Source organism: Hyperolius riggenbachi, chromosome 3 (genome assembly GCF_040937935.1).
Source record: "Hyperolius riggenbachi isolate aHypRig1 chromosome 3, aHypRig1.pri, whole genome shotgun sequence".
NCBI classification, from domain to species: Eukaryota; Metazoa; Chordata; class Amphibia; order Anura; family Hyperoliidae; genus Hyperolius; species Hyperolius riggenbachi.
Window position 1 is genome coordinate 496,386,310 of NC_090648.1, and position 27,485 is coordinate 496,413,794.

At 47.5% G+C, this 27,485-nt stretch overlaps 1 protein-coding gene across 2 annotated transcripts; it reads left to right on the plus strand.

Annotated features, from left to right (window-relative positions):
* Window positions 1-62: 62 nt before the first annotated feature.
* Window positions 63-27,117, plus strand: MKRN1 (makorin ring finger protein 1). Of its 2 annotated transcripts, XM_068278270.1 has the most exons (9): window positions 63-311; window positions 3,191-3,319; window positions 7,744-8,246; window positions 15,495-15,712; window positions 17,070-17,177; window positions 19,789-20,003; window positions 22,261-22,371; window positions 23,725-23,866; window positions 26,673-27,117. In XM_068278270.1, exons 1-9 carry the CDS (start codon window positions 193-195, stop codon window positions 26,880-26,882), a joined length of 1,755 nt encoding a protein of 584 aa, XP_068134371.1. In that variant the 5' UTR covers window positions 63-192; the 3' UTR covers window positions 26,883-27,117. The 2 variants fall into 2 exon arrangements, with proteins under 2 accessions (XP_068134371.1, XP_068134372.1); XM_068278271.1 differs by lacking the exon at window positions 17,070-17,177 and having other exon boundaries at window positions 74-311.
* Window positions 27,118-27,485: the final 368 nt, after the last annotated feature.

Genomic DNA, 27,485 nt, shown 5'->3' on the forward strand with positions numbered 1-27,485 from the left:
CTCGCTGAGGTGGGAGCGGGCTGTGAGGCTTCGGATGACGTCACCCAAAGGGCGGGGATCTGTTCACGCCCTGCCCCGCCTCCCCGCTTACTCCAGCGGAAGTTTTGGAATTGCTATCCCCGCCCTTCGCCGGAAGAGCGACCCGATTCCGGAAATTCCGGAGCGCAGAGGAAGAGGGGGGAATAAACAGGAATGGCGGAGGCAGCGGCGGTGGCAGCAGCAGTAGCACCTATAGCGGCAGAGAAGAGCCCGCTGCCCGCGTTCCCGGATATTCCCCCCGCCGGCGGCTGGACCCGGAAAGTGACCTGCAGGTAGGCGGGGCCAGTCGGGGGCGGAGCTTTCCGGGGGTTAGCAGGCTAATGCCCGTTTCCAGGGAGGTGGGCTTTACTGGTTGCCCTGGAAATGGCCGTGTATGTCCAGATATGCCCTGTGCGCCTTGAGGTGCTGCTGGGGAAGCCTCTGCTCCTGGATCAGCCCCTCCATAAGCGCAGGGTGCTGTATACTGTGCTTCTGGAAATGGTCCCGAGGGTCATCTCTGGCTAATGCTCTTTTTTTGCATTACAATGGTCTTAGGCAGGAGTGTCAAACTCCAATACAAAGTGGCCCAAAACTGAACACTGGGAGCAAGTTGTTGGCCAACGTATGGGGTTTCCCAGTGTCTAGTGCCCCCCACTCCCCTATACAGTTCCCTGGTGTCTAGTGGTCGTCCTCCCTCCACTGTACAGTTACCTGGTGTCTCCCTCCACTGTACAGTTACCTGGTGTCTCCCTCCACTGTACAGTTACCTGGTGTCCCCCTCCCCATACAGTTACCTGGTGTCTAGTGCCCCCCTCCCCTATACAGTTCCCTGGTGTCTAGTGGTCCTCCTCCCTCCACTGTACAGTTCCCTGGTGTCTAGTGCCTCCTCCCTCCACTGTACAGTTCCCTGGTGTCTAGTGCCTCCCCTCCCCTGTACCGTTCCCTGGTGTCTAGTGCCTCCCCTCCCCTGTACCGTTCCCTGGTGTCTAGTGCCTCCCCTCCCCTATACAGTTCCCTGGTGTCTAGTGCCTCCCCTCCCCTATACAGTTCCCTGGTGTCTAGTGCCTCCCCTCCCCTATACAGTTCCCTGGTGTCTAGTGCCTCCCCTCCCCTATACAGTTCCCTGGTGTCTAGTGCCTCCCCTCCCCTATACAGTTCCCTGGTGTCTAGTGCCTCCCCTCCCCTATACAGTTCCCTGGTGTCTAGTGCCTCCCCTATACAGTTCCCTGGTGTCTAGTGTCTCCCCTATACAGTTCCCTGGTGTCTAGTGCCTCCCCTCCCCTATACAGTTCCCTGGTGTCTAGTGCCTCCCCTCCCCCATACTGTTCCCTGGTGTCTACTGCCTCCCCTCCCCCATACTGTTCCCTGGTGTCTAGTGCCTCCCCTATACTGTTCCCTGGTGTCTAGTGCCTCCCCTATACTGTTCCCTGGTGTCTAGTGCCTCCCCTATACTGTTCCCTGGTGTCTAGTGCCTCCCCTATACTGTTCCCTGGTGTCTAGTGCCTCCCCTATACTGTTCCCTGGTGTCTAGTGCCTCCCCTATACTGTTCCCTGGTGTCTAGTGCCCCCCTCCCCTATACAGTTCCCTGGTGTCTAGTGGTCCTCCACCCTTCACTGTACAGTTCCCTGGTGTCTAGTGCCTCCCCCCCCCCCCCCCTCATGCAGTTCCCTGGTGTCTAGTGCTTTCCTTCTCCCTCCCCGTATGGCTTCCCTGGTGTTCTAGGGTGTCACCTCCTAATTGGCTTCCCTGGTGATCTAGAATGGTGTAAACCTAATGCAAAGTGGGGACCAATTGAGACCAAATTTGGTGGGCCAGATTTTGACATGTATGATCTAGGGTCATTTTGGTCTTAGACTCAGAGTTGAAGTATTAAACAAGATTTACACATACCTGGGGCTTCCTCCAGATCCATCCGCACGGATCGCTCCCACGCCGCCGTTTTCAGCCTTCTCAGTCTTTTACACGTCTTGCAACTTCCGCCAGTCTAGGCAAGCATAGTGCGCTCCCTCTGTACTGCGCATGCATAAAAGCAGGCGCCGCCGAGACAAAGGGAGTCACTGCAAAGGCGTAAAACTGGTTGCGTCTGGCGGAAGTTATGGGACCCCGTGTAGAAGACCGAGAAGGCTGAGGACGGCAGCGTGGGAGCAATCCGTGCGGATGGGGCTGGAGGAAGCCCCAGGAATGTATAAATCTTGTTTAATATTTCAGCTCTGAGTCATCTAAATGGCTCAAAAACGTGTATTCCCTGCATAAGGGCTCTTTTCCAGAATGAATCGCAATCATGTTTCAAACCAATTTCCACTATGCCTTTGAGTTATTATACTCAGTATAGTAGAGCTCAATGGCATCCAAAACACGGCAGGGCGACAATTGCGCTCAGGCCAACATTGTAACTCATTCAGATCTCACTAATGGAAATGTCTGCTGTCATTTCCATTCGTTTTACTGTACCCTGCGTTTTTGTGATCGGAATCGATTTGCTAAACACAGGGTAGTGATAAAGGGCCTTAAAATTGATTATCAGGACCCTTGCCTGTGGCCTTCGGGCACGGCACTTGCTTCAGCTGCTGCCTCCGCTTGCACAAATGTATTAAGCCTATTTGGTTGGTTGCATGGATAGTATTTACTGCTGGGTTCCCTGTTTCCTACAAAAAAAAATATTTTGCAACTAAATTGCCGGGAGCATCCGTTGGTCCAGGAGGTTTCCTGTTATTTCACCTCACCTTGTCTAGCTCCTGTTTTGGATCTGAGCTTGGGAGCCTTTTTTCACTACATTTAATAAAGGTTGAAGATCCATGTAGCTAGGTTCCTGGAGGTTACCTGGACTGTAATGTGTTGTCCATTAAATAGCTAGGATCTTTATTATTTCTGGATGTCCCCTGAAGTGTATCGGGCTACCACAGTGGATGCCTGGACTGGTCTGGCACAATTGCTAACATGTTAGCACTCTCAAATTACTGCTTGGGACTAAACCCAGCTAGGTATGCTACTATATGGACTTTATTACACCTATTTGCATGTACTCGTGTGTTGTTTCTAAACTGGAGCTCTTATGAGCTGTGATGGGTGTGCAACAAATGCCTTTATTAGGACTTTGAATGAGCTTTGTAAGATGTGGCTTCTGTTTGTTTTTCTTGGACTATAATGTTTTTTTGTCCGCCTTCATTTCAGATATTTCATGCACGGTGTCTGCAAAGAGGGCAACAACTGTCGCTATCTGCATGATCTGTCCATCGGCCAATCCAGCATGATCTGCAGCTTTTATCAACTTGGCTGCTGTTCCTATGGAGACCAATGCAGGTAAGTGAGAATGGATGCATGCACGGGTGCTAATTTCTAAGTATAAGGCCTATTTCCATTTTTCCAAATCTGCAGTGTTTTTCCCCTGAATGCGAAGTGTAAGGGGAAATGCTGCCTATTTGGGTAATTGCTTGCCGCCCATATTGCTCTGCAGTGCGATTTCAGATTGGCATGCTGTAATTTCCTGCAACACGCACCCAAATCATGTACATGACACCGTTAAAGTACAGCTGTAACGAGAGGGATATGGAGGCTGCCTTAGTTATTCCCTTTTAAAGAGAAACTCCGACTAAGAATTGAACTTTATCCCAATCAGTAGCTGATACCCCCTTTTACATGAGAAATCTATTCTTTTTCACAAACAGACCATCAGGGGGCGCTGTATGACTGATATTGTGGTGAAACCCCTCCCACAAGAAACTCTGAGGACCGTGGTACTCCTGGCAGTTTCCTGTCTTTGAACCTTGTTGCATTGTGGGAAATAGCTGTTTACAGCTGTTTCCAACTGCCAAAAAAGCAAGCAGCAGCTACATCACCTGCCAGCAGTAAAAATGTCACCATGTTATAAATGCCAGAATGTAAATCAGGGATTTAAAAGATTTTACAATGGGCAAACACTGACTAAATCATTTATACATAATTATTGTAAAAATGAAGCACTTTTTTTTATTACATTATTTTCACTGGAGTTCCTCTTTAAACAATGCCAGTTGCCTATTTATCCTGCTGATCCTCTGCCTCTAATACATTTAGCCACAGACCCTGAACAAGCATGTATCAATTCAGGTGTTTCTGACTATTGTTGTCAGATCTGACAAGATGAGCTGCATGCTTGTTTCTGGTGTGTGATTCGGACACTACTGCAGCCAAAGAGATCAGTAGGACTGCCAGGCAACTGCTATTATGTAAAAGGGAAACAATATGGCAGCCTCTGTATTCTTCCCACTACAGTTGTCCTTTAAGCAAATCGGGCTTTGCATTTACAGGGCCGCATCAGCCACAGCACCTGGTGGAAATAAGCCCTCAGTGTAGTACTAAACAATGAATGATACTTGGATCACACTTCTTTACATCTCTCCAAAGGTTTGCGGGTTCCTATGGCTGCTTGGTAACTTTGTGCTGTAGTTGGCAGGCAGCTCCATTTGCTTTGCGGTAGAGGCTAGTCATAACGCACAAAGAATTTAAATCTGGAAAGGGCAGAGAGATGCTACAGAAACCGCTCTGGCTACTGTGAGATCAAGGCCCTTGTGTCTCCTAGTACAGATGGTGGGAATTAGCATGGGAAGAGGGCACCTTTTAGAGATGGAAGAGGTGACAAGGACAGGGCTGCATTTCTGCAAAGGTGATACAGGTTGTGGCCTGAGGAATCTGATGCAAAAGGAGGAAGGAAAACCTAAAGCAGATGTGCTGCTGTGAATGGAGGGCTACTTATGGAAATGAGGGCTGATAGTGAAGGAGGAGTGGTAATTCTGTACATGTGAGCAGTAGCTTTTGAAAATGGAATAGGGGAAGGAATATCTTTAAATGTAAAAAGCGTTGCCGCACATGGTAGATATTGCTGGGCCTTATTGTACAATATCTAAAAATACCATGCGAATTGCATTTTTAAATTTTTTCATTTTACAAATACTGTAGGTCCTTATGTACATTTCAAGTGCTCTCATTTTGTTGCACAATTAGAGCTGCCTTAATTATCTTTTCCATTTAAAAGTATAACTAGTTTGTACCTCACGACAATCAGTGTCTCCCCTATAATGGAAGTACCATTGCAGGACAGCATAATATAACAGTAGCCTGGTGCTCCTAGGGCAGCAGTGGGCAAACTACGGCCCAGGTTGGTGTTTTGAATCCGACCCACCTATAATAATAATAATGGCAGTATTTGTATAGCACCTTTCTCCTGTCGGACTCAAAGTGCTTGCGAGGCAGCCGCTAGAGCACACTCAGTAGGCAGTAGCAGTGTTAAGGAGACTTGCCCAAGAAACTCCTTACTGAATAGGTGTTGGCGTACTGAACAGGCAGAGTCGAGATTTAAACCCAGGTCTCCTGTGTCAGAGGCAGAGCTCTTAACCATTACACTATCCAGCCACAGTTAGAGGGCTGGATTCCTCTCCTCCCTCCTTGCAAAGTTTTGTGCAAGGGTAAGTTACCTTTCCAGTAATGATCTCCATGGCAACAGCTATGTCATGTGACCTTCTGTCAGTGTGTGCCAACGTATCACATGGCGTGGCTATGGAGAGCTCCGCTGGAAGATACGGCTGGCTGAGTTAAACTAATCGTGTGAAAAAAAAAAAGGACCTAGCTGGCCAATTTATTAATCGGGGGTTTCTGGATACCTTTAAAGGGAGCCTTAACTGAACGGGGAGTAAAGAGTTTCACTTACCTGGGACTATTACCAGCCCCCTGCAGCAGTCCTGTGCCCTCGGAGCCGCTCTGGAATCCTCCGGTCCCCCGCTGTCACTTAGTTTCGTCTTTGACGACTCTCCAGTCGGCCGGCAGCCATGCGTATTATTGGACGCATTCTCTACTGCTGTTGCGAACCTCAACGCGTACACAAAAACTCGTTGCCGCATTCCGCACTCGTAGATATGCGGCAACGTGTATTTTTGTACGCGTTGCGGTTCGCAACCAGCGCTAATTGCGGTAGAGAATGCGTCCAATAATACGCATGGCGGCCGGCCGACTGGTGAGTCGTCAAAGACGAAACTAAGTGACAGCGGGGGACCGGAGGATTCCAGAGCGGCTCCGAGGGCACAGGACTGCTGCAGGGGGCTGGTAATAGTCCCAGGTAAGTGAAACTCTTTACCCCCCCCCCCTGTTCAGTTAAGGTTCCCTGTAAGCCTCATCTACACGGTACAATTTTACATCAGATAGACGGAACTATTAGATAAATCTAATAAGAAATTGCATCGTGTTTAGACGTCCAAATTGTTTCAGATCAATTTTGCAATAGATTTTGCTTTGATAAGTACCCAAAATCTATTGCAAAATCTAACGCAATCCGATTGGACCGGTTGGAAATTATCTAATAGATCCAATCTGATGGAAAATTGTACCGTGTAGATGAGGCTTTAGGTATACAGCAAGGGTACATGCACACATCCTATTTGAATGCCTAGTCACTGACTAGTTTTACCACCTCTATGTAGTTTGAGGGCCAACATGTGTTGAATACTATGAACAGAATGTGCAGGTAAGATCTCATACTACATTGAAGTTAGGCCTGAACGATTTTAGGAAAAGATTGAATTGAGCGATTTTTGTCTGAAATTGCGATTTTTGATTCGATTCATGATTTCCTTCAAATCAAGCTTTGTTCCTCCTCTTTGCCTGTTTGTTCCCCCTCTGTCCCCCTGTCTCTCATTGTGCCCCCTTTGCCTCTTTATGCCTCCTCTGGGTCTTTCTCTTGCCCCCTTTGTGTCTGTGCCTGCTCTGTTTTTCTCTGTGTCTCCTGTGTGTCTCACTCTGTGCCCGCGCTCTCTGTGGCTCCTCTGTCCCCCAAGCTACATCAGTTCTGGACATAGCTTCCAGCATGAGTCCAGCGATGCCTGTCTATCCACTTCGCCTCCTGCAGGCTCTAATGCACGGAATACTTCCTGTATGTCATGTGACATACAGGAACCCGGAGTTTTGCCAAGCACAAGAGCCAGCAGACGGCGATAGAGAACAGACAGCATTTCGACTTGTGCGGAAAGTATGTCGAACGCTGCGGGCCGCACGCGCCGGTGCTTTGGGGAAGTTTGAAGCAACTTCTTCAAACTTCCTCATGTGCAAATGACGTGATCTTGGTAATGGCCGCTTTGATGATTCCGAAATTGTGATCGCGATATCGGTTAAAATTCGATTTATCTTTTAGGCCTAATTGAAGTGGTAAAATAGCATGTGTGTACCGGGCTTAAAGAGAAACTTAAAAAAAAAAAAACCTCTGGAGGATACTTATCTCGAGAGGGGGAAGCTTCTACATCCTGAGGCATTCCCATCTTCCTAAGGCTCAGGGATCCAGCGTTGGCTCCTCCAAAACCACAGCCAACAAGGATGTCAGCATTAGTGCTCTCCGATCTGACTCAGGCGGAAAAAGCTGGGTCCGCTCTGCTGTGCAGGCGCGAGTTGCCTGCTCACTAGAGCAGCCCCGATCGGGCTCGGCTATTTCTGCCTGAACCTGATTAGAAAGCCGCTACTGCACATGTGCTGGATCGTGGTTGGCATATATGTACCTCTCCGGTGTTCGGTGCTTCCTGCCCTGGATCACCGAGGCTTAGGAAGACTGGGGAACCTGGGTTTCCCTGGGGGGGGGGCTTCAGATTTTCTTTAAGAACCTAAGGAGTGATTTAGCCCATGTGCATGTTTTGTAACATTAAATATTTTTACTGGAGATCTTCTTAATGCTGCTTGGTGCTTACCTCCTTGTTATTCTTCTCTTGAAGGTATGTTCACTCAAAACCACTAAAGCAAGAAGCAATTGGAGGCTCCTCTGCAGAACTGATCTGTCCGCTTGAGTCCTTCCCAGAATCCAGCTGCAGCATTAACAGTAAAGCAGCTGAAGATGCAACCGTAGACTCGGCAGCTAAAGTTATGGCCATTGAACCAGCAGCTGAAGATGTAGCCATTGACCCTGCAGAAGAAGCTAGGACCGTTGATCTGGCAGTTGAAGGTGCAGCCATTGACTCGGCAGCTAAAGATGCGGCCATTGACCCGGTAGCTGTAGATGCAGCCATTGACCCGGCAGTTGAACATGCAGTCATTGACCCAGTAGCTGTAGATGCTGCCATTGACCTGGCAGCTGAAGGTGCGACCAGTGACCCAGCAGCTGGCTATGCGGCCAGTGACCCAGCAGCGGAGTTCTCACAGTCCGAAGACTGGGTCAATGCTGTGGAGTTTGTTCCTGGACAGCGGTACTGTGGACGTGCTAACGTTTTGGAAATTCCAGGTAGGGGAGACTCAAAGACAAAGGAGTGTTAACAAAGTATTAGCATTTAATTCATCGTACTCTATTGACCCTTGGGGTCATGTAAGCGAACACTTCCATTCCAGCGCAGGAGACTTGGGCGCAGAAGTGAGTAACTCCGGCTCCGTCAGAAGACGGAGCTGAAGTTACTTTTAAAACACAATAATTATTTCATTCCCCACTATCCATGACAGCCTGGAGGGGGAATAGTCTTTAACACGGCCAGGAACTTGTGCAGCAGCAGGATCAGCCATATACCGGCTGTATCCTGCACCCAAGTCTCCCGTGCCGATACCTCTTGAACGCCATGTAAGTTAGGATGGAGAAGGGTTTTTTCGGGGAGCCAAAAGAGCCTCTTCGCAGTACTCCTTGTCTAGTGTAGAGGTATACTGGGTGCCATTTAACCTCCCTGGTGGTAAGCCTGACACAGTGTCGGGCTAGCCGCCGCAGGGGATCGCATGGCCCCCGGGAGGATTTTTTAAAAATAAAAATGGCTTTATTTGGTTAAGCTAGCACTTTGCTAGCTAGCTATGTCCCCCCAAGTTCCTCCGGTCCCCTCCGATCGCCGCCGGTATACATACCCCCAGGGATCTCGGGATGGCGCAGCCTCCCAATCAGCACCCGGCTTCTATATGGGGAGTATCGGAACTGCGCATGATGTCCGATCATCACCATAGCGATGAGTGAAGCTAATTGGGAAGCTGCGGCTCTCGCGGGATCGCGGGCGGGTGAGTGTTGCCGGCGGCGATCGCGGGGGAAGGAGAGGTGTCGGGGGACTTGGGGGCCACAGTCAGCTAGCCTAGTGCTAGCTATTATTAACAAAACACTTTAAATTAAAAAAAATCCCTCCCGCGGACGCAGCCACCGCATCTGCGTACCGCCAGGGAGGTTAAAGGACAACCGAGGTGACATGTTGAAATAGATGTGTATGTACAGTGCCAGGCACACACACACACACAAATAGGCTGTGTTCCTTTTTTCTTTCTCTGCCTGAATGAGTTAATCAGGTATGCAAATGACAGTTTCTGTCCGGGTTGGGACTGGATCGGACTATAGTTTAACCCTCAATGTTAAGCAATTACAGCCTTAAAACAATTTCCTGGCAGTATATTGCTTCTGGGAGCAGGAAAGGGCTATAAAAGGGTCAATAGTTTATAGATTTGAGCTCTGGCATACTTCAATGCACATGTCATTAAAGAGAACCCGAGGTGGGTTTGAAGAATGTTATCTGCATACAGAGGCTGGATCTGCCTATACAGCCCAGCCTCTGTTGCTATCCGAAACCCCACTAAGGTCCCCCTGCACTCTACAGGTGGTGGAGATGAGACCTGTCCCCACTCAGGATTATGAAGTCGCTCTCTGTAGATAGGAAGTAAGGAGCAACTCCCCTCCACTAAGGGTGATCTCAGGAACTGTATAAGCAGACAGAGGCGCCAGAAGGATAAAACATGCTAAAATTGTCAAAACGAGAGGAGGCAGTGGTGGACTTACCTCCTCCAAGCAGTCACAAATGTTGTGTACATCTTTACAGAGGCGCTGAGCTTTGTACCAGACCAGTCTGAGTTTTATGCTTTTTTTTCTTTATATTGCCTGATGAAGCGGGAGATGCCAACGAAACGCGTTGCACTTTCTGAAGTATATAAATAAATCTTTTGTTGTTTGAATATACACAACATTCGTGTGTGTCTATTTGGGGGAGGTTAGTCCACCACTGCCTCCTCCTTTTTTAGCATAGTTGTCTGCTTATACACTGCATATAGTCCTGGGGCACTGATAATAGTCCCAAGGTGGAGGAACACAAGGAAGTTAATGGTGAATACATCAAGTACCACCTGGGCCCCCTCTGCTCCAGGGCCCCATAGCAGCTGCTATGGCTTTTGCTACGCTCCTGCTAACAACTTCTAGTAAAAGGCTTCACAGTGCTGTAGATTGCATGGGGTGTGTGTGAGTTCTTCTTTGGTTGCTCAGGACAGTAATGTGATCCATGGTGTGTAGATAAGCGCAGCCCTGGAGGCTTCAGCCTGGGAACTATGTCAGGAATGTGGGTGTGGCCACATTGCATCCTTTGTTCAGGCTTTGCTGCTCTTCAGACATCAGCTTGATGTCCCAACTATGCAAAACATAAGTTTGCCTTCTTAAAGGGCCACTATCGCGAAAATTGTAAAAATGTAAAATAACGTAAACCCATACAAATAAGAAGTACATTTCTTCCAGAGTAAAATGAGCCATAAATGACTTTTCTCCTATGTTGCTGTCACTTAAAGTAGGTAGTAAAAATCTGACAGAACCGACAGGTTTTGGACTAGCCCATCTCCTCACGGGGGTTCACTGGGATTTCTTTATTTTCAAAATGCACTTGGTGAATGGCAGTTGCTCCATCCAATTGCCAAACAGGTGCGCAGTGAGCAGGGAGGCTGGTCAGCATAACTGTATAAATCTTTTCAGGGAGTGTCATTATAAAGAATAAAGGCCATGCTGAGAATCCCCTATGGAGGAGATGGACTAGCCCAAAACCTGTCATGTCATGTAAGTGACAGCAACATAGGAGAAAATTAATTTATGGCTCATTTTACTCAGGAAGAAATTAACTTCTTATTTGTATGGGCTGGTGCACACCGAGTGGCTTTTTCAGCGTTTCTGCAGCTGCTTGCGGCTGCGGATCCGCTTGGTCAATGTATCTCAATGGGGTGGTGCACACCAGAGCGGGAGGCGTTTTGCAGAAACGTATACTCCCGGGGTGAGGCATTTTTTGGATTGTGGATGCGTTTCTGCCTCAATGTTAAGTATAGGAAAATATATCTGAAAAACTGCAGTTCAGAGCGGTTTGCCAGGTGTTTTTGTTACAGAAGCTGTTCAGTAACAGCTTTACTGTAACAATGTCTGAAATGTACTACACCAAAAACGCTTCACAAAACCGCAAAATGCTAGGTGAAACGCTACAGAAAAATAAGAAAAAGCGTTTCAAAATCTGCTGGCATTTTGCGGATCTGCTAGCGTTTTTGGTGTGCACCAGGCCTATGTGTTTAAAATTTTAAGATTTCCGTGACAGTTCCTCTTTAAAGGAAACCTGAGATGCATAAATATAAACATTTTACACATATCTGAATCTGCCTCCAGCCCCCTCCCCACCGATCACTCCCACTCCATCTCTCTCCACCTCCTCCTCTCAGTAAAAGCCCCATAAGTTTGGCCAGTTGGGGCGCACTGCGTATGCCCGGCCACATGCACGCACTGCCGGGAGCGCTCTGCATCTGTGCAGTACTGCTGTGCAGGAGCAGAACGCTCCCAGCCGCGGGAGCGAGACGGGGGAGCGTGCGCAGTCGCACTGCGCATACACTGACTAGCCAAACTTACGGGAATTCTACCGGGGGAGAGAGGAAGACTGCGTAGGAGTGATCTGTGCAGAGGGGGCTGGAGGAAGCTCCAGTATACTCATTCTTTTCAGGTACACTTTTAAAACAGCAGTATTTGCCGTAATTCAGGTTGGAGTGAGCATATGATGTATCCCACAATGCATCACTGCTGAATATACAAACCATCTTTTGTTGGCCCTGTAAGCCAGTTACAGGTTTTCTTTAAAGTACCGTTGACAAACAAACTCCCACCAGGCTTTCAGACTATTACAATTACAGAGGTAGACCCATCGCTAGTTATTTTCAACACTTGATTGCTGCCAATGTCTGTTAAAAGCGGACCTGAATGCTTGCATAGTAGAGGAGGAGAATGTCTTTATAGAGAACAACATGTCTAATTATACAATACTACAATACAATATCATTTCTATAGCGCTTATCTCCCATAGGACTCAAAGCGCTTAGGCTCTCTCAGATTCAGTAGTTGGTAATAGGATGAAGTATTCACACAACAAAAGTTCCCAAGTGGACTCTGGGTATGACTAGATTATTAGAACCTGTGGATCTGAGAATGTGGGGATTGCTTCACAGCTGCAACATATCTTTCATGTATACAGGGCCCAGATTATTCAGGGATTTAAATGTCAGAAGGCTGATCTTGAATAGGACCCTCCAATCTTTAGGTAGCCAGTGAAGGGAGTGCAGGACTGGCGTTATGTGGCAGTGACCGGGTTGGTTGTTTATCAGTCTGGCAGCAGTATTCTGTATCGGCTGTAGGCGGTACAAGACCTTTTTTGGAAGACCAGTGTAGAGAGCATTGCAGTAGTCCAGTCGGGAGGTAATGAAGGCATGAACTAAAGTTGGTAGATCTTCTTCTGAGGGGGATGAGGTGCTTGATTTTTGCGATGTTCTTAAGGTGAAAATATGATTATTTCACCATAGCAGAGATGTGAGTTCTGAAGTTTAGATCCTCATCAATTAGAACTCCCAGGCTACACACATGCTCAGAGCTGCGTAGATCCGTGCCGCCTATTCCCAGTGGTGAAGACTGCAAGTTGTTTTGTTGTCATGCGCTGCCCTCCGGTCAGAAGGACTTCAGTTTTGTCTGCATTCAGTTTCAGCCAGTTGTCATTCATGGATTGCTGTAGTTCACGTAAGCAGGCTTTTATAGTTATAGTTGGGTCTGTCACACCAGGCTTGAAGGAAAGATATAGTTGGGTGTCGTCTGCATAGCAGTGGTATGTCAGGCCATGTTTTTGGATTAGTTTTCCAAGCGGTAACATGTAAATCGTAAAAAGCAGGGGAGAGAGGATTGAGCCCTCAGGCACCCTGTACTTAAGTGGTAAAGGGGTGGAAAGGAAGGACACTTTTTGGGTTCTGCCACCCAAGAAGGATTGGAACCACTGAAGTACTATGCCATCGATGCCGCAGTATTCCTGTAGCCTGTTTATCAAGATGTCATGGTCAACTGTATCAAAGGCTGCAGAAAGGTCTAGCAGTATGAGGATCGAGGCACTCTCCTCTGTCTCTTGCCATGAGCAGGTGGTTGCATATTTGGATGAGGGCAGTTTCAGTGCTGTGGTGTTTCCTGAAGCCAGACTGGAGTGGGTCATAACTGTTGTTTTGTAGGATTTTGGCTTCTAGCTGGAGGTAGACAGCTTTTTCAATTAGCTTGCCCAGAAAGGGAAGGTTAAAGACAGGTCTGTAGCTGGTCATTGCGTCTGGGTCCAGGGAGGGTTTTTTGAGGAGAGGCCTGATGATTGCTTCCTTCAGTAGAGCAGGAAATATCCCTGATTGTAAGGAACAGTTAACAATTTTGAGGAATACCGGTAGAAACAGGTCGGGGCAGTTTAACATGAACTGTGTTGGGCCAGGATCCAGGTCACAGGTAGTTAGGCGGAGGTGAAGGAGAATGCTTGATGTGACTTCTTCATCAATTTCTTTGAAGTTTGACCAAGTGTGACGTTGTCTCTGTTAATGGTCTTCGGTGCTATATTAGGCTCAGATGGCGGACCTTATATGGCGGACCTTATAGCTGAGACTTTGTCTGTGAAGAAATGGGCAAATTGGTCACAGAGGTCCTTTGAAGACTCTATATTAAGTTTTTGACATGCCCGGTTGCAGAGTTTTTCCACTGTGCGGAACAGTTGGGCTGGTTTGTTAACTGCATTTGCAATCTCTTGTGATAGAAAGGATGATTTTTTTTTTTCCTGTGATTACCTTTTGGTAGTTCTTCAAGTGGAGGATTAAGGCATGTTTGTCTTCTGGGGATTCTCCCTTCTCGGCAAGTAATGAGCTAGTGTAATTTGAGCTCCAAGCTGTCTGAGTTGTAAGATATGTAAACACAGGAGGTTAACCCTTTCTGCGCTTCCAGCAAACCAGGAAGTAACTACACTGCAGCATCTCTGAAGGAGCTCTATAAGCTGTAGCAAGGAAAGGTTTTTCTGTAAAGGTTATTATGCTGTTGCTTATCTTTTAGAGCAGCAGGTAGTACAGATCCGCTTTAAAAGCACTGTGAAATAAGTATTTTTATAAGCACTTGAAAACCTAAAAAACAAATTAAAATAAAAAAATAGCAAAGCTAAAAAAGTGTCCACAAAGAGTACCCAAGGGCTGCATTAAAAAAATGATATACTTACCTAAGAGTGAAGCTCCTGGATCCTGCAGGGCTGTGGAGTTGATACAAAAATCATCCCAACTCTTCAGTTTATTGAACCCTCCAACTCCAGGTACCCAAAATTACTCCGACGCCACAGCCCTGTTCCTGCAGAACCTTGCCATGTCGTCCTGGCCCCCACCATTGCTGTACGAAGACACTTTAAACATATCTGAGGAGAGCTTGTTGGATATGCAGGGCTGTGCAGTCCGAGCAATTTTTGGGTACCTGGAGTCATTGGTTTCATAAATGGAGGAGTTGGAGTCGTATGATTTTTGTACCAAATCCATTGCCCTGGTAAGTATTAGACTAAGGAGTCTGAGTCGAGGAGTAGGAGCCTTTTTGGGTACCTGGAGTTGGAGTCGGAGGTTTCATAAACGTAGGAGTCGGCGTTGGAGTCGGATGATTTTCGTACTGACTTCACAGCCCTGTGGATATGTTCATGTGGCTGCACCCCCCACAATGTGTGAGCATGGCCCTGCCTGCGCATAAAGCCAAAGTTGCTCATAGTGTGCAGGTATGGCCATGTTCTAATCTTTAGTTCCACTTTTGCTTTGTTTTTGTTTTTTTTGTTACGTTTTTTTATACATGTTACGGCCAGAACCCAAAGTTTGGCCACTTCGCGTTGTGGCTGGCCACTCCGGGTTCTGGCCGGTCAATGTGCGGAGTGGCTGCGGCGCTGCGGCCAATGTCCGAAATGATCCGAATCCTGGCGGCTCCGATCAATTTTCCCGGCGCTGGCTCCGCCCCCTGCCTCCCTGCTTTCGGCTTCTGACAGCCGGGGGGACACATACATCCCCCCCCAGAGTAGTTTGTGGCTGCAGGAAGGCAGAGGCAGGAAAGCAGGAATTAGTTCTTCCCTGCAGAGCGGGTGCTGACAGAGGCAATGTCTGCAGCACTCCCCGCTCTGCTTTCCTGCAGCCACAAACGACTCGGGGGGGGGGGGGGCTCGTGTGTCTCCGGTTGACTGAAAACCGATAACAGGGGGCGGAGCCAGCACCGGGGAAAATGATCGGAGCCGCCACGATCCGGCTCATTTCGGACATTGGCAACAGCACCGCGGCCACTTCGCACATTGACCGGCCAGAACCCGAAGTGGCCAAACTTTGGGTTCTGGCCGTAACATATACATGATTTGTAATTGTAGATTTTGTTTGCTGAACACTGGTTCTATGAATGTTTGAGTAATATAAACCTAATGGACCGTCCTCCCCCTCGCAGCTCCATCCGGTGCAGACACTGAAACTCAGGGAACGTCAAACCAAGAGGAGGCCAAGGAGCAGCCTGCCGAAGCCAAGAAGCAGCTGTGTCGCTATGCCGCAATGGGGGAATGCTGCTATGGGGAGAGCTGCATCTACGTGCATGGAGACACGTGTGACATGTGTGGGCTGGAGGTCCTTCACCCCTCCGACATGTCACAGCGATCTGAACATATTAAGGTAGGAAGAAAGCTAATATAGAAGACTTTCAAGTGCACCATCAACATTAAAGGACTTCCGAGGCCAAGTGTTTAAAAAAATATATAAAAAAAGTTATGTACCTGTATAACTTCGGAGGACGCCGTCCGCGCCCTCCGTGCCGTTCCGCTGGGTCCCCGCCGCTCATAGCCCCCCCGGATGGCTCCCGACCCCACGGCCAAGGTCGGGCTCTCCTGCCTGTATAAAGATGGCCGGCGGCCCTGGCCGCGGCTGCGCACTCCGCATAGCCTCTAGTGCAGCTGCGCAGCTCCATGGCCAGCCCCCCGATCCACGCAACAGGCTGTTTCCTGTAGCGTGGATCGGGGGGCTGGCCCTAGAGCTGCGCAGCCGCACTAAAGGCTATGCGGAGTGCGCGGCCAGGGCCGGCGGCCATCTTTATACAGGCAGGAGAGCCTGGCCGTGGGGTCGGGAGCCGTCCGGGGGGGCTATGAGCGGCGGGGACCCAGCGGAACGGCACGGAGGGCGCGGACGGCGTCCTCCGTGTCCTCCAAATTTATACAGGTACATAACTTTTTTTTATTTTTTTTTTTTAAACACTTGGCCTCGGAAGTCCTTTTAAAGAGACACTGAAGCGAAAAAAGAAATGATGATATAATGAATTGGTTGTGTAGTATGGACATTAGTAGCAAAAAAGTCTCATATTTTTATTTTGTTATATAGTTTTTTTTTTTTTTTTATTATAACATTGCATCATTCTCTAATATTTGCAATTTACACACTACTCAGCATTCTAAATGATTTTACAGAGCAGGCTAATGAACTTTTGAACTTTACTCTGCAGAAAAAAACAAAATACAGTGACAGATACTTGGGATAATAAGCTTCAGAAGACTGAGCTCCCTGCCACTTTGAAAGTCGTGGCGCTCAATGGCTCTTTTGCATAGATAACTGGAGTTTAACTTTTCCTGTACTGGAAACCATATCAGACTCATATCTATGCTACTAATGTTCTATTTCTTAGCTGTACTACACATACAAATCATTATATCATAAGTTTATTTTCACTTCCGATTCCCTTTAAGACCATTCAGAATCTAATACTGCTCCTCAAAATGGACCTCTACTCATCCTGCGTTCTTGTTTTTTTCTTTTTGCAAGTGAGCAGGGTGCTTATAGATAAACCACCTGAAACCCGGGGGAAAAAATCCCATGCTCGAATAATTGTCTAGTCACTTAATTGTCCCTCTGAGAAGTTCACAATTTAATCCGTACCATAGTCCTATGTCTATGTATGTAACATGTAGTATATGTATCGTAGTCTAGGGCCAATTAAGGGGGAAGCCAATTAACTTATCTGTATGTTTCTGGGATGTGAGAGGAATCTGGAGTGCCTGGTGGGAAACCCACGCAGATCCTGGAAGAACATACAAACTCCGTGCAGGTAGTGCCCTGGCTGGGATTTGAACCAGGGACCCAGCGCTGCAAGGTGAGAGTTCTAACTACTACGCCACTGTACTGACCGTAAACCTAAATAAAAACTGCTAAGCACAGCTGAAAGTGAGTATAGGTATTAGAGGAAGTGAGCAGTGCATTACCGTGGTGTGCAGTCTGTGTCTCAAGGCCTGGTATCCTCGCAATGTCAGCCAGGGCCTTGAGACATGGACTGCACACCACGGCAGGGTTACTTTAAAGGGGAACTTCAGCCTAAACAAACATACTGTCATTAAGTTACATTAGTTATGTTAATTAAAATAGGTACTGTATATTTTGTCGTATAAGACCACTTTTTAACCCAGGAGAATCTTCTGAAAAGTCAGGGGCTGTCTTATACGCCGGGTGTCATTGATGCCGGGTGATACGCCCTGTCCTGTTACCGCCTCTCAGATCTCGCTGCTGAGGACTGTAGTGAAGCCGCGCAGGCGCACATGTGCGAGATCTGAAAGGCAGAGAAGGAGGTACATAGGATACAGGGGCGGGGTCAGAAGGATGAAAGAGGCGTGTTTTATGGGCACAGCGCAATCTATTCTTCCATTCCGCGCTGATAAACAGGCAGATAAGGAGAGCTGACCAATACGCTTCGGGAGAGTTGACCACTCCAACCAGTCAATCGCCTATATACAGTACAGCAACAGTATCTGTTCATGCAAAGCACCAGTATATGATTTTAAAATTTTTATTTGGTGTGTGTTGGAAGAGGGGTAGTCTTATATGGCGAGTATATACCAAACTCTAGATTTTAACTGGAAAAGTTGGGGGGTCGTCTTATACGTCGGAATATACTGTAATATAATCTCTTACCCACCCTGTTTTAATAGACCGCCAGGGGGCAGCGCAGCACTTTAAGAAAATTTTTTTTAAATCATGTAGCTAGCCTAGCGCTAGCTACATGATAGCCGATGTGCAGCGGCATCCCCCCTCCCCTTCCGATCACCTCCGGCGATCAGAGCAAACAGGAAATCCCGTTCAGACAAGGATTCCGTTTGGCTTCCCCCGTCGCCAAGGCGACGATCGGGATGACGTCATCCACGTCATGGCGCACGGGGGAGTCCCGATCCACCCCTTAGTGCTGTCTGACGCTGATAGGCCAGGCTGCGCTAGGGGTCAGGGGGCGGCGCGGTGGGTAGCGGCGAATCGGCGCGGAGCGGTGGCGATCGTAAAGTACATGCAGCTAGCAAATTGCTAGTTGCGTGTAATAAAATAAAATTGTACAAATCGGCCCACCAGGGCCTGAGAAGTCCTCCACGGCGGCTTAGCCCGAGCTCAGTTCGGGCTTACCGCCAGGGAGGTTATAAGAACGGGCAAATGTTTGTGATTTCATGGGGGCAGCCATCTTTTTGATTGGGCAGCAATCTTTTTGGTTGAAAGGAGGTTACAGGGAAGCATAAGACACAGTTCCAACTGTCCTGTGTCACCCTTCTCAACTGCGTGCTAGGCTTCAAATTCAAAATTATTAAAAAAAACTATTTGCAACAAAACAGCAGAAGGAGAACACTATCAGAAATCCCATCATGCTTTGCAGAGCATCAGGAGAAAAATGCCTGGGCATTTTTCTTCTGTGCAGCTAAAAATGAGGCTTGGGTAAGAAAGAAAAAAAAAAAAAAAAGTTCTGATGCTGTGAAACTGTTAAAGAAACGCCAAGCCTTTAGTCTGGAGGTTCACTTTAAAACAAATCTGTAATGGGAAGTAGGGCAGTTGAAGATATTTACCTCAGATATTTAAGGCAATGGATAGACTCAACAAGGCTTCCCTGATCCTCATTGAGACCACCATTACAACGCTGGGTCTCCCTTCTCTTCCCGCAGCGCTCCCAGCTATGGACTAATGCTTCTGAAGTGGGATTGCGTGAGTCAGGTCTGCTCTTGTTCAGCTTTTTCCCTTTGTGCAGGAGCGCTTAGTTCCACTGGGCACTAGCAAACCGCGCTTGCACATGCCCAGTCTGGATGCGCACGACCATGGCGGGAGTGTGGCCACAAGAAAAAGAAACCCATCCGCCAAGCTTTTGTACAATCATTTTAGAAGCATTGGAACATGGGCTGCAGAAGGTCCTGGGAAGGTCAATATCTACTTTTGTAACTTTTTTGCCTATTGCTATGTCACCAGGTGCAATGGGACGCCTACTTCTTTTCTTCCTTAAAGGGGAACTTCAGCCTAAACAAACATACTGTCATTAAGTTACATTAGTTATGTTAATTAAAATAGGTAATATAATCTCTTACCCACCCTTTTTTAAAAGAACAGGCAAATGTTTGGGATTTCATGGGGGCAGCCATCTTTTTGGTTGAAAGGAGGTGACCGGGAGCATGAGACACAGCTCCAACTGTCCTGTGTCCTGATCACCCCTCCCAGCTGCAAGGCAACAAAAACATCATCATCAGAAATCCCATCATGCTTTGCACAGCATCAGGGGAGCAGCTAAAAATGAGGCTTGGGTAAGAAAAACAACGTTCTGATGCTATTAAAGAAACAGTGCAGCTGAGTAGGTTTTTAGTCTGGAGGTTCACTTTAATATGCATGACGAGCATTGTATGTAGCTACGGAGCCTCCCCACCCCTCTTCAGCCTTCCTTTTGTAAATGTTTTCTTTTTCTCTCCTCCTAGTGCTGCATTGAAGCCCATGAGAAGGACATGGAGTTGTCATTTGCCGTCCAGCGCAGTAAGGACATTCAGTGTGGGATCTGTATGGAAGTGGTGTATGAAAAAACCAACCCGAGCGATAGGCGTTTCGGCATCCTCTCCAATTGTAACCACTCCTACTGTCTAAGGTGTATCCGGAGGTGGCGGAGCGCTAAGCAGTTCGAGAGCAAGATCATTAAGTAAGTTACGGGGTTGTGTGTGCTCGCTGACGGTGATACCCAAGTGACTAAAATCTAAGTCAGACTTAAAGAGGAACTCCAGTGAAAATGTAATAAAAAAGTGCTTCATTTTTACAATAATTATGTATAAATTATTCAGTCAGTGTAAAATCTGTTAAATCCCTTATATACATTCACATTTTACTGTTGGCAGGTGATGTAGCTGCTGCATGCTTTTTTGGCAGTTGGAAACAGCTGTACACAGCTATTTCCCACAATGTAACAAGGTTCAGAGACAGGAAACTGCCAGGAGTACCACGGTCCTCAGGGTTTCTTGTGGGAGGGGTTTCACCACAATATCAGTCATACAGCGCCCCCTAATGGTCTGTTTTTGAAAAGGAATAGATTTCTCATGTAAAAGGGGGTATCAGCTACTGATTGGGAGAAAGGTCAATTCTCGGTCGGAGTTTCTCTTTAAGTGAAAATAAACTGATATAAATAATTGTACCTATCCTCCTACTCCTAAAATGCCCTTCAAATATCCAACAGTTTTATCTTATGTTTATAAACTTAAAGTAGATTTATTGTTTTTGCTCAGCTCAATGAAGCAGTCTGTGCCCTGTCTGAGAGAGCTAAAATACATGAACTATTGAACTTTTTTTATGTATCCCCTGTACTCTGAAGCCCAAATCTCTGCCATGAAAGTATTTTATGGCTGTAATTCCTTTTATGTGAGCGTCCCGACTGGAGAAAAACTTTCCCCTGTATAGCTTAATATTCACTCTTTCAGGCAGAGAGAGAAGAAAAGCAACACAGCGTATTTATTTGTGTGCCTGGCACTTTACACATGTCTATCTCATCCTGTCACATGTCACTTAAGGTTCCCTTTAAAGGGAACCTTAACCGGTGGGGAAAAATAAATTCACTTACCTGGGGGCTTTCCCGAGCCTCCTGCAGGCGTCCTGTGCCCGCGCCAGTCCTTCGGTGCCCTCCGGTCTCCCTCCGCCGCTAAGTTTCGTTTTCGGCCGACCGCCAGTCGTCCTCCAGCAAAGCGTCCTCTTCTTCCGCATTCCCCGACGTAAAGAGCCGTAAAGCGTGTCCGCATGACGCCAAACGCGGATTTAGTTAGTGTTAGGCCCCTCCCATGGAGGATTGACTTCTTCGCAGTGGGAGGGACGAGTACTTAATAGGTTGCATGCAAGCTGTTAATGGAAACCAACATCCTCCTCTAGTGGTAGACAGGTCATGTGTATGCTCGGTGTGTATTCGACCCCACAAGTGGGGCTTGCACTCTTTTGCAGGTAGGCACTAGTCTGTTTTTAAGTAGCGCTGCTCATTTCCTTGCTATGTACTAATGTATTTGATGAACTCTGATGTAGCTATCATTTACCTAAACGAACAGGAGCTCCACCACAAAATGTTTACAACATTTTTAGTCTCTACATTTTTTTTAATATAGCTTTCCTGCATTAAAATCTGTGTTCATGTCAAGGAGAGAAACGCACCCGCCCACCCAATAGTGCCCATCCCTATTGTGTGTGCAGTGTGTGGAGTGTGTGTGTGTGGAGTGTGTGTGTGTGGAGTGTGTGTGTGTGGAGTGTGTGTGTGTGGAGTGTGTGTGTGTGGAGTGTGTGTGTGTGGAGTGTGTGTGTGTGGAGTGTGTGTGTGTGGAGTGTGTGTGTGTGGAGTGTGTGTGTGTGGAGTGTGTGTGTGTGGAGTGTGTGTGTGTGTGGAGTGTGTGTGTGTGTGGAGTGTGTGTGTGGAGTGTGTGTGTGTGTGGAGTGTGTGTGTGTGTGGAGTGTGTGTGTGGAGTGTGTGTGTGTGTGGAGTGTGTGTGTGTGTGGAGTGTGTGTGTGTGTGGAGTGTGTGTGTGTGGAGTGTGTGTGTGTGGAGTGTGTGTGTGTGGAGTGTGTGTGTGTGTGGAGTGTGTGTGTGTGGAGTGTGTGTGTGGAGTGTGTGTGTGTGGAGTGTGTGTGTGTGGAGTGTGTGTGTGTGGAGTGTGTGTGTGTGGAGTGTGTGTGTGTGGAGTGTGTGTGTGTGGCGTGTGTGTGTGTGGCGTGTGTGTGTGTGGCGTGTGTGTGTGTGTGGCGTGTGTGGCGTGTGTGTGTGTGTGTGGCGTGTGTGTGGCGTGTGTGTGTGTGTACGGTGTGTGTGTGTACAGTGTGTGTACAGTGTGTACTGCTGTAAGCTGGATGTCCTGGGTGGTTTTGGTTCTTTGATGCACATAATGCAGCACTTCTTGTGCCTCTGCTTGCTGATCACCCTTTATTGTGTGCAGGTCGTGTCCAGAATGCCGAATCACATCAAACTTTGTCATCCCGAGTGAATACTGGGTGGAAGAGAAGGAGGACAAACAGAAGCTCATCCTGAAATATAAGGAGGCTATGAGGTAACCAGATCTGGATAGTTTATAAGGGCGGTAAAGCCTTTTATGGGCGTACGAGTTATGTCAGCGGTGTTTAGCTGGGCGTGGGGGGAAGCCGAGAGTCGACTCTCCCTGCGCGCGGCAAAGTAGGGGAATATAACAAATATGCCTAGCCTGTCCTCTGGCGGAGTTTGGGGTCCGGGTAGTGCCGGCACCTGAATTGCAGAGAATTCAGGAGAGAACTCCTTTGCTTCGCTATAGCAGTAATTACATTACAGTCTTTGGGCCCAAGACAGGCGCAACAGGGTGAGAGGACCTGACCCGTTTTCTGGGAGCTACAGAATAGATCCATACACATCATACAAAGCGCGTGAGCTATATAAATGCTGACAATAGTATAGGACGGAGAGAGAGAGAGAGCATTAGATTTAACCCTTGCCACAAGGGTTATAGTAACAAGAAATCCAATGATTTTATATAGATTATAGTAAAACAGAATCCAGACTTTATCTCCAAGTAAGGATGCTAAAGGTACAATTGAGGCGCTAAAGGTGGTATGGCCATTGCTCGTATGCACACTCTCTCATAACTATTGTCAGCGCGTACATATAATTAAGCCACCAGGAAATTTGGGTGCAAGGTAAAGCCGATAAACTGCTTACCCTACTCCTGCGAAAGACCTGGCAGTGTTAATTACTATTCCCCCTCCAGGTCACCGTGGACAGTGGGGAAATGCGTAACTCAGCTGCAAGCTCTTGCTGGCGGACGAGTTGCACTGTTTTTATAGTCATTTGTGCTCCGTCCTTTGGCGGCGCAGAAATTACTTTCCGAGTGCCACTTTAGCTGTAATTCCCATTACGGGCTGTGGTTGCGCCAAAATCTCTGGCGCTGTTTTAGTATGATTGGTTGTCCGCTTTTACACAGCTCACCCTGTTGTGTGTATGGTGCACATGGATGTATATTGTAGCTCCCTGGTGGGGTTAGTTTGGTGCACTATCTGTCCCAAGAGCAGATATTACGATATGAGCTCTAATCTTTTGATGGTTTTGATGGGGAACACGCTGCTGTTATAGAAGATGGTGCAGGAAGAGAACGGCTGACCGGTCAATATAAAAGAGGAAGCGGGGGTGAGAGGATAGACAGACCCGTGGGCCGGCTGCAAACATCCCTCAGACCGGCAGTGGGCCCAGATCTATAGGCTATTTCTTGACTGGCATAAAACAATGACTCGCTTATAAATCTTTTAGAAGGATTCAGGTGGTCCTCATCCGATCGTATCTCCAGACTTTATGGTCATTGGAAATAGGGCATCCCATTTAATCACCCAGGAAAGTAACCAACCGGGACCAGAAGAGTAACTTATTGTTTCATTTTCAGTAACAAATCTTGCCGGTACTTTGATGAAGGGCGTGGCACCTGCCCCTTTGGAGGGAACTGCTTCTACAAGCATGCGTACCCTGATGGCAGAATAGAGGAGCCACAGCCGCGACAAAAGGGAGGGCTGTCCAGCAGGTATCAGGTAAGCTGTTTATACAGCATTCACATCTTACTGAATACATCGCACCACCCGTCCCTGTCTCCAATAGGCTCACAGTTTAACCTCCCTGGCGGTAGGATTATTTCCGAATTTTAGCGGTGCAATTTTTTGCACACTTTCAGACCCTAAAAGCAAGAAACCAGTCATGCCTGCAGCCGCCCCTGCATGTACTCACCTTTTTGGAATCCAGCGCTGCAGTTCTCTCTCTGTCCTCCAGGTGGCGCGGTAACCCTATAGTGAGATTGTCACCATAACAAACAGATCTCTCCAGAGGGATGCAGAGCCTCCAAAGACAGGAAGGAGAATAGCGACCGACGCCTGGATTCTGGGGAAGATGAGTTGAAACGCCTGCTATACTCTGCACTCTGTCTTATGAGTGCTTATGAAGGTTAGCTGCTCTGTACTGCCCATGTGCAAACACGCATGCGCAGTACAGAACCCCCAATCTTCAGGAGCACTTGAAGGCAGCAAATCTGAACAGAGGACAGTGCTGAGACGTGGACACAGAGAGGCCCGGCAACGCTCTACGGGATCCCTTTCCATAGCTAATTATCTGCCCTTTAATTTTTTTAATTTCACCTTTGGTTTAAAGGACATCCGAGGTGAAAATAAACAAAGGAGATACACAATTATATCTATCCTCCATCTTCTAAAAATGACTTTTTTAGTTATCCCATAGTTTTATTTTATATTTAAATCTACTTTTTTAAAGGAATTGTCATCCAAATAATGCTGCCCCGTGATATACATACCTAGGACTTCTTCCAGCCCCTTGCAGCCGCCAGGTTCCACGCTGCATCTCCGCTCGCAGCCGCCAAGTAGTTCTGCCCCTGCGCAGTACACTGCGGACAACGTGGACTTGATTGACAGCGGCGCAGGCGGAGCTGTGGTATGGGACATGTCGGCTGCAAGGGGCTGGAGGAAGCCCCGGGTAAGTATAGCGTGGGGCAGCATTATTTGGATGATCATTCCTTTAAGGTTTTACTGTTGTGTATGACCTCTTATCAAAGACACATTCATTGAAGTATGCCAGAGCTAAAATCTATAAACTAATGATCCTTTTTATCTCTTTCCTGCTTTCAGAAGCCATTTACTGTCAGGAACGTGTTTTATGGCTACAGTTCATGATCACTGAGGGTTACGCTGTAGGCTGACCCGGTCCCGACCCAGACAGAAACTGTCCCTTGCACACCTGATTTTTTTTTTAACTCTTTCAGGCAGAGAAAGAAAAAAGGAAAAAAAAAAAAAAGGAATGTAGCCAAGTTATTTGTGTGTAAGGCACTGTACATACTCATGTCTATCTCATCCTGTCACATGTCACCTCAGTTGTCCTTTAACCACTTCTACAGTATATCTATGTGCTTTGTGACTTCATCTAAGCCACAAGGACGTAGATATGCGTCTTGTAGCAGAAGCAGTGCTGTGCACAATTGGGCTTGCTCCTGTGCAGACCTCTGGCACTATCTGATGCATCACTAATTGGTGAAAGGGCGTATATGTTCCCTAAGGCCCCGTTCACACTGCACGCGTTTCCAGACGCGGTTTGGAAACGCGTGCAGGAGGCAGACACGCACAACATCAGACAGTGCATAGAGTGCACTGTCTGATGTTCACACTGCATGCGTTGCATTTTTTGTAAAAACGTGTGGCTGTCCCATTCACTTTTTTAGTGATGGGATCAGCCACGCAACGCACACAAATGCGGGTGGCGTGCGTTCACATGCGTTGCGTTCCGCACGAATGGCCATACGCGTTTGTGATGTGAACGGGGCCTGAATCAGTAAAACTGATTTTTACTATTAAAAATACTTTTATTTTCGCAAATCATAGTGAAAAATACACCCTGTAGCATTATTTCAAAATCCAATATCTTTAACATAAATTGTGATAGGAACAGAATCTAAGTTTTGCGATAAACAGTAGAAAAAGCCAAACAAAATTTGTTTTGGTTTTTTTTGATTTTTTTTTTTTATCTACTGTAGCCCTTTTTGTTTTTAAACTGGAATTGGTAAAACTGAGAAATGTTTTTTCAAAAAAAAAAAATTCCCTTTAAAGTGACTCCGAGCTCATAAAAAAAAATGAAAGTTGTACTCACCAGGGGCTTTCTCCAGCCCAGTGCTGGTCGGGAGGTCCCACGCCGGCGTCCTGGCTCCTCTCCTTTTCCCCGCTCCGGAATGGCTGACAGGCCGCAGCCCGGGCGACACTCGCCCAAGTGTTGGGCTGCTCCTTCCGCGTATGACGTCACACGCCGGCCGCCTCGCGTCATCACGGCGGCCGGCGTGAAAGTACTGCGCATGCGCGCTTTAATCGCGCATGCGCAGTACTTTCACGCCGGCCGCCGTGATGACGCGAGGCGGCCGGCGTGTGACGTCATACGCGGAAGCTGCAGCCCGACACTCTACCGAGTGTCGCCCGGGCTGCGGCCTGTCAGCCATTCCGGAGCGGGGAAAAGGAGAGGAGCCAGGACGCCGGCGTGGGACCTCCCGACCAGCACTGGGCTGGAGAAAGCCCCTGGTGAGTACAACTTTCTTTTTTTGGGTGAGCTCGGAGTCCCTTTAAAGTGCATAGAAAACAAAATGTATTCAAGGGAAAAAAATGCCATACAATGAGTCTAGTTTGGCTTGGAAAAAAAAAACAATATATATTTCATTTCTGTGTCATAAGTAGGGATAAAGTTATTGCTGATTAAATATGGACAAAGCTAAACTGTAAAAACTGCTCTGGTACATAAGTGGGAAACAAGGTCTGGATGCGAAGTGGTCAATGATGCTCCCGCTTCCTCCTTCAGGGCCAGCGCGGACATCGGTTTTGGAACTTCGAAGATCGAGACAGTCGGGATCCTTACGACACGGACGACGACGATGTGGTCACGTTTGAACTGGGTGAAATGCTCCTGATGCTGTTGGCCGCCGGGGCAGACGACGATCTATCGGACTCGGAGGATGACTGGGACTTGTTCCATGAGGACTTGGACAATTTTTATGACCTGGACCTATAGCGCCAGTTGGGGTTTGGACTGTCCGCGGGACAGTAGCTATTTCCTGTGGTGTTGTGGCAGTGCCTGTGTTTCTCCTAGGCAGGCCTAAATTCCAGGTGCTGTTGTAATAATTTTTATCCCCAATGTTTGTCTTCTTTCCCTTTTTTCCCTCCCGAGTGTTTGTTTCTCTGTTTCAAAATTAAAAGAAAAAAAAAATAAACATGAAAAAAAAATACTAGAAAAAAGTAAAAACTAACCCTGGTTTGCTTGTTTGGTTGAATTCCGTGCAGCGTTATCCAATAAATAAACGCTGGCCATACACCTAGCGATTTTGCGGCCCGATCGACCATCTGGTTTGATCATTTAATGGCATTGTGTAAAAAGTGGTGCCGCCACAAGCGCGCTCGATCGACCATGTTACTGATTTTGGACTAAAACCTGTTGAATGTTTTGAGCAAACTGGAGCAGCCGCAGCCTCATGGGATCGCGAATGGGGAGGAGCTGCTGGAACAGGTGGGATATTTTAATGCACTGGTGGTCGATGTGGTTGATTGGGTGGGCAGCGGTGGTAACAGCGTGCACCGAAGGCGGGATATTTTTATACACCTAGGGGGCAGAGGAGGC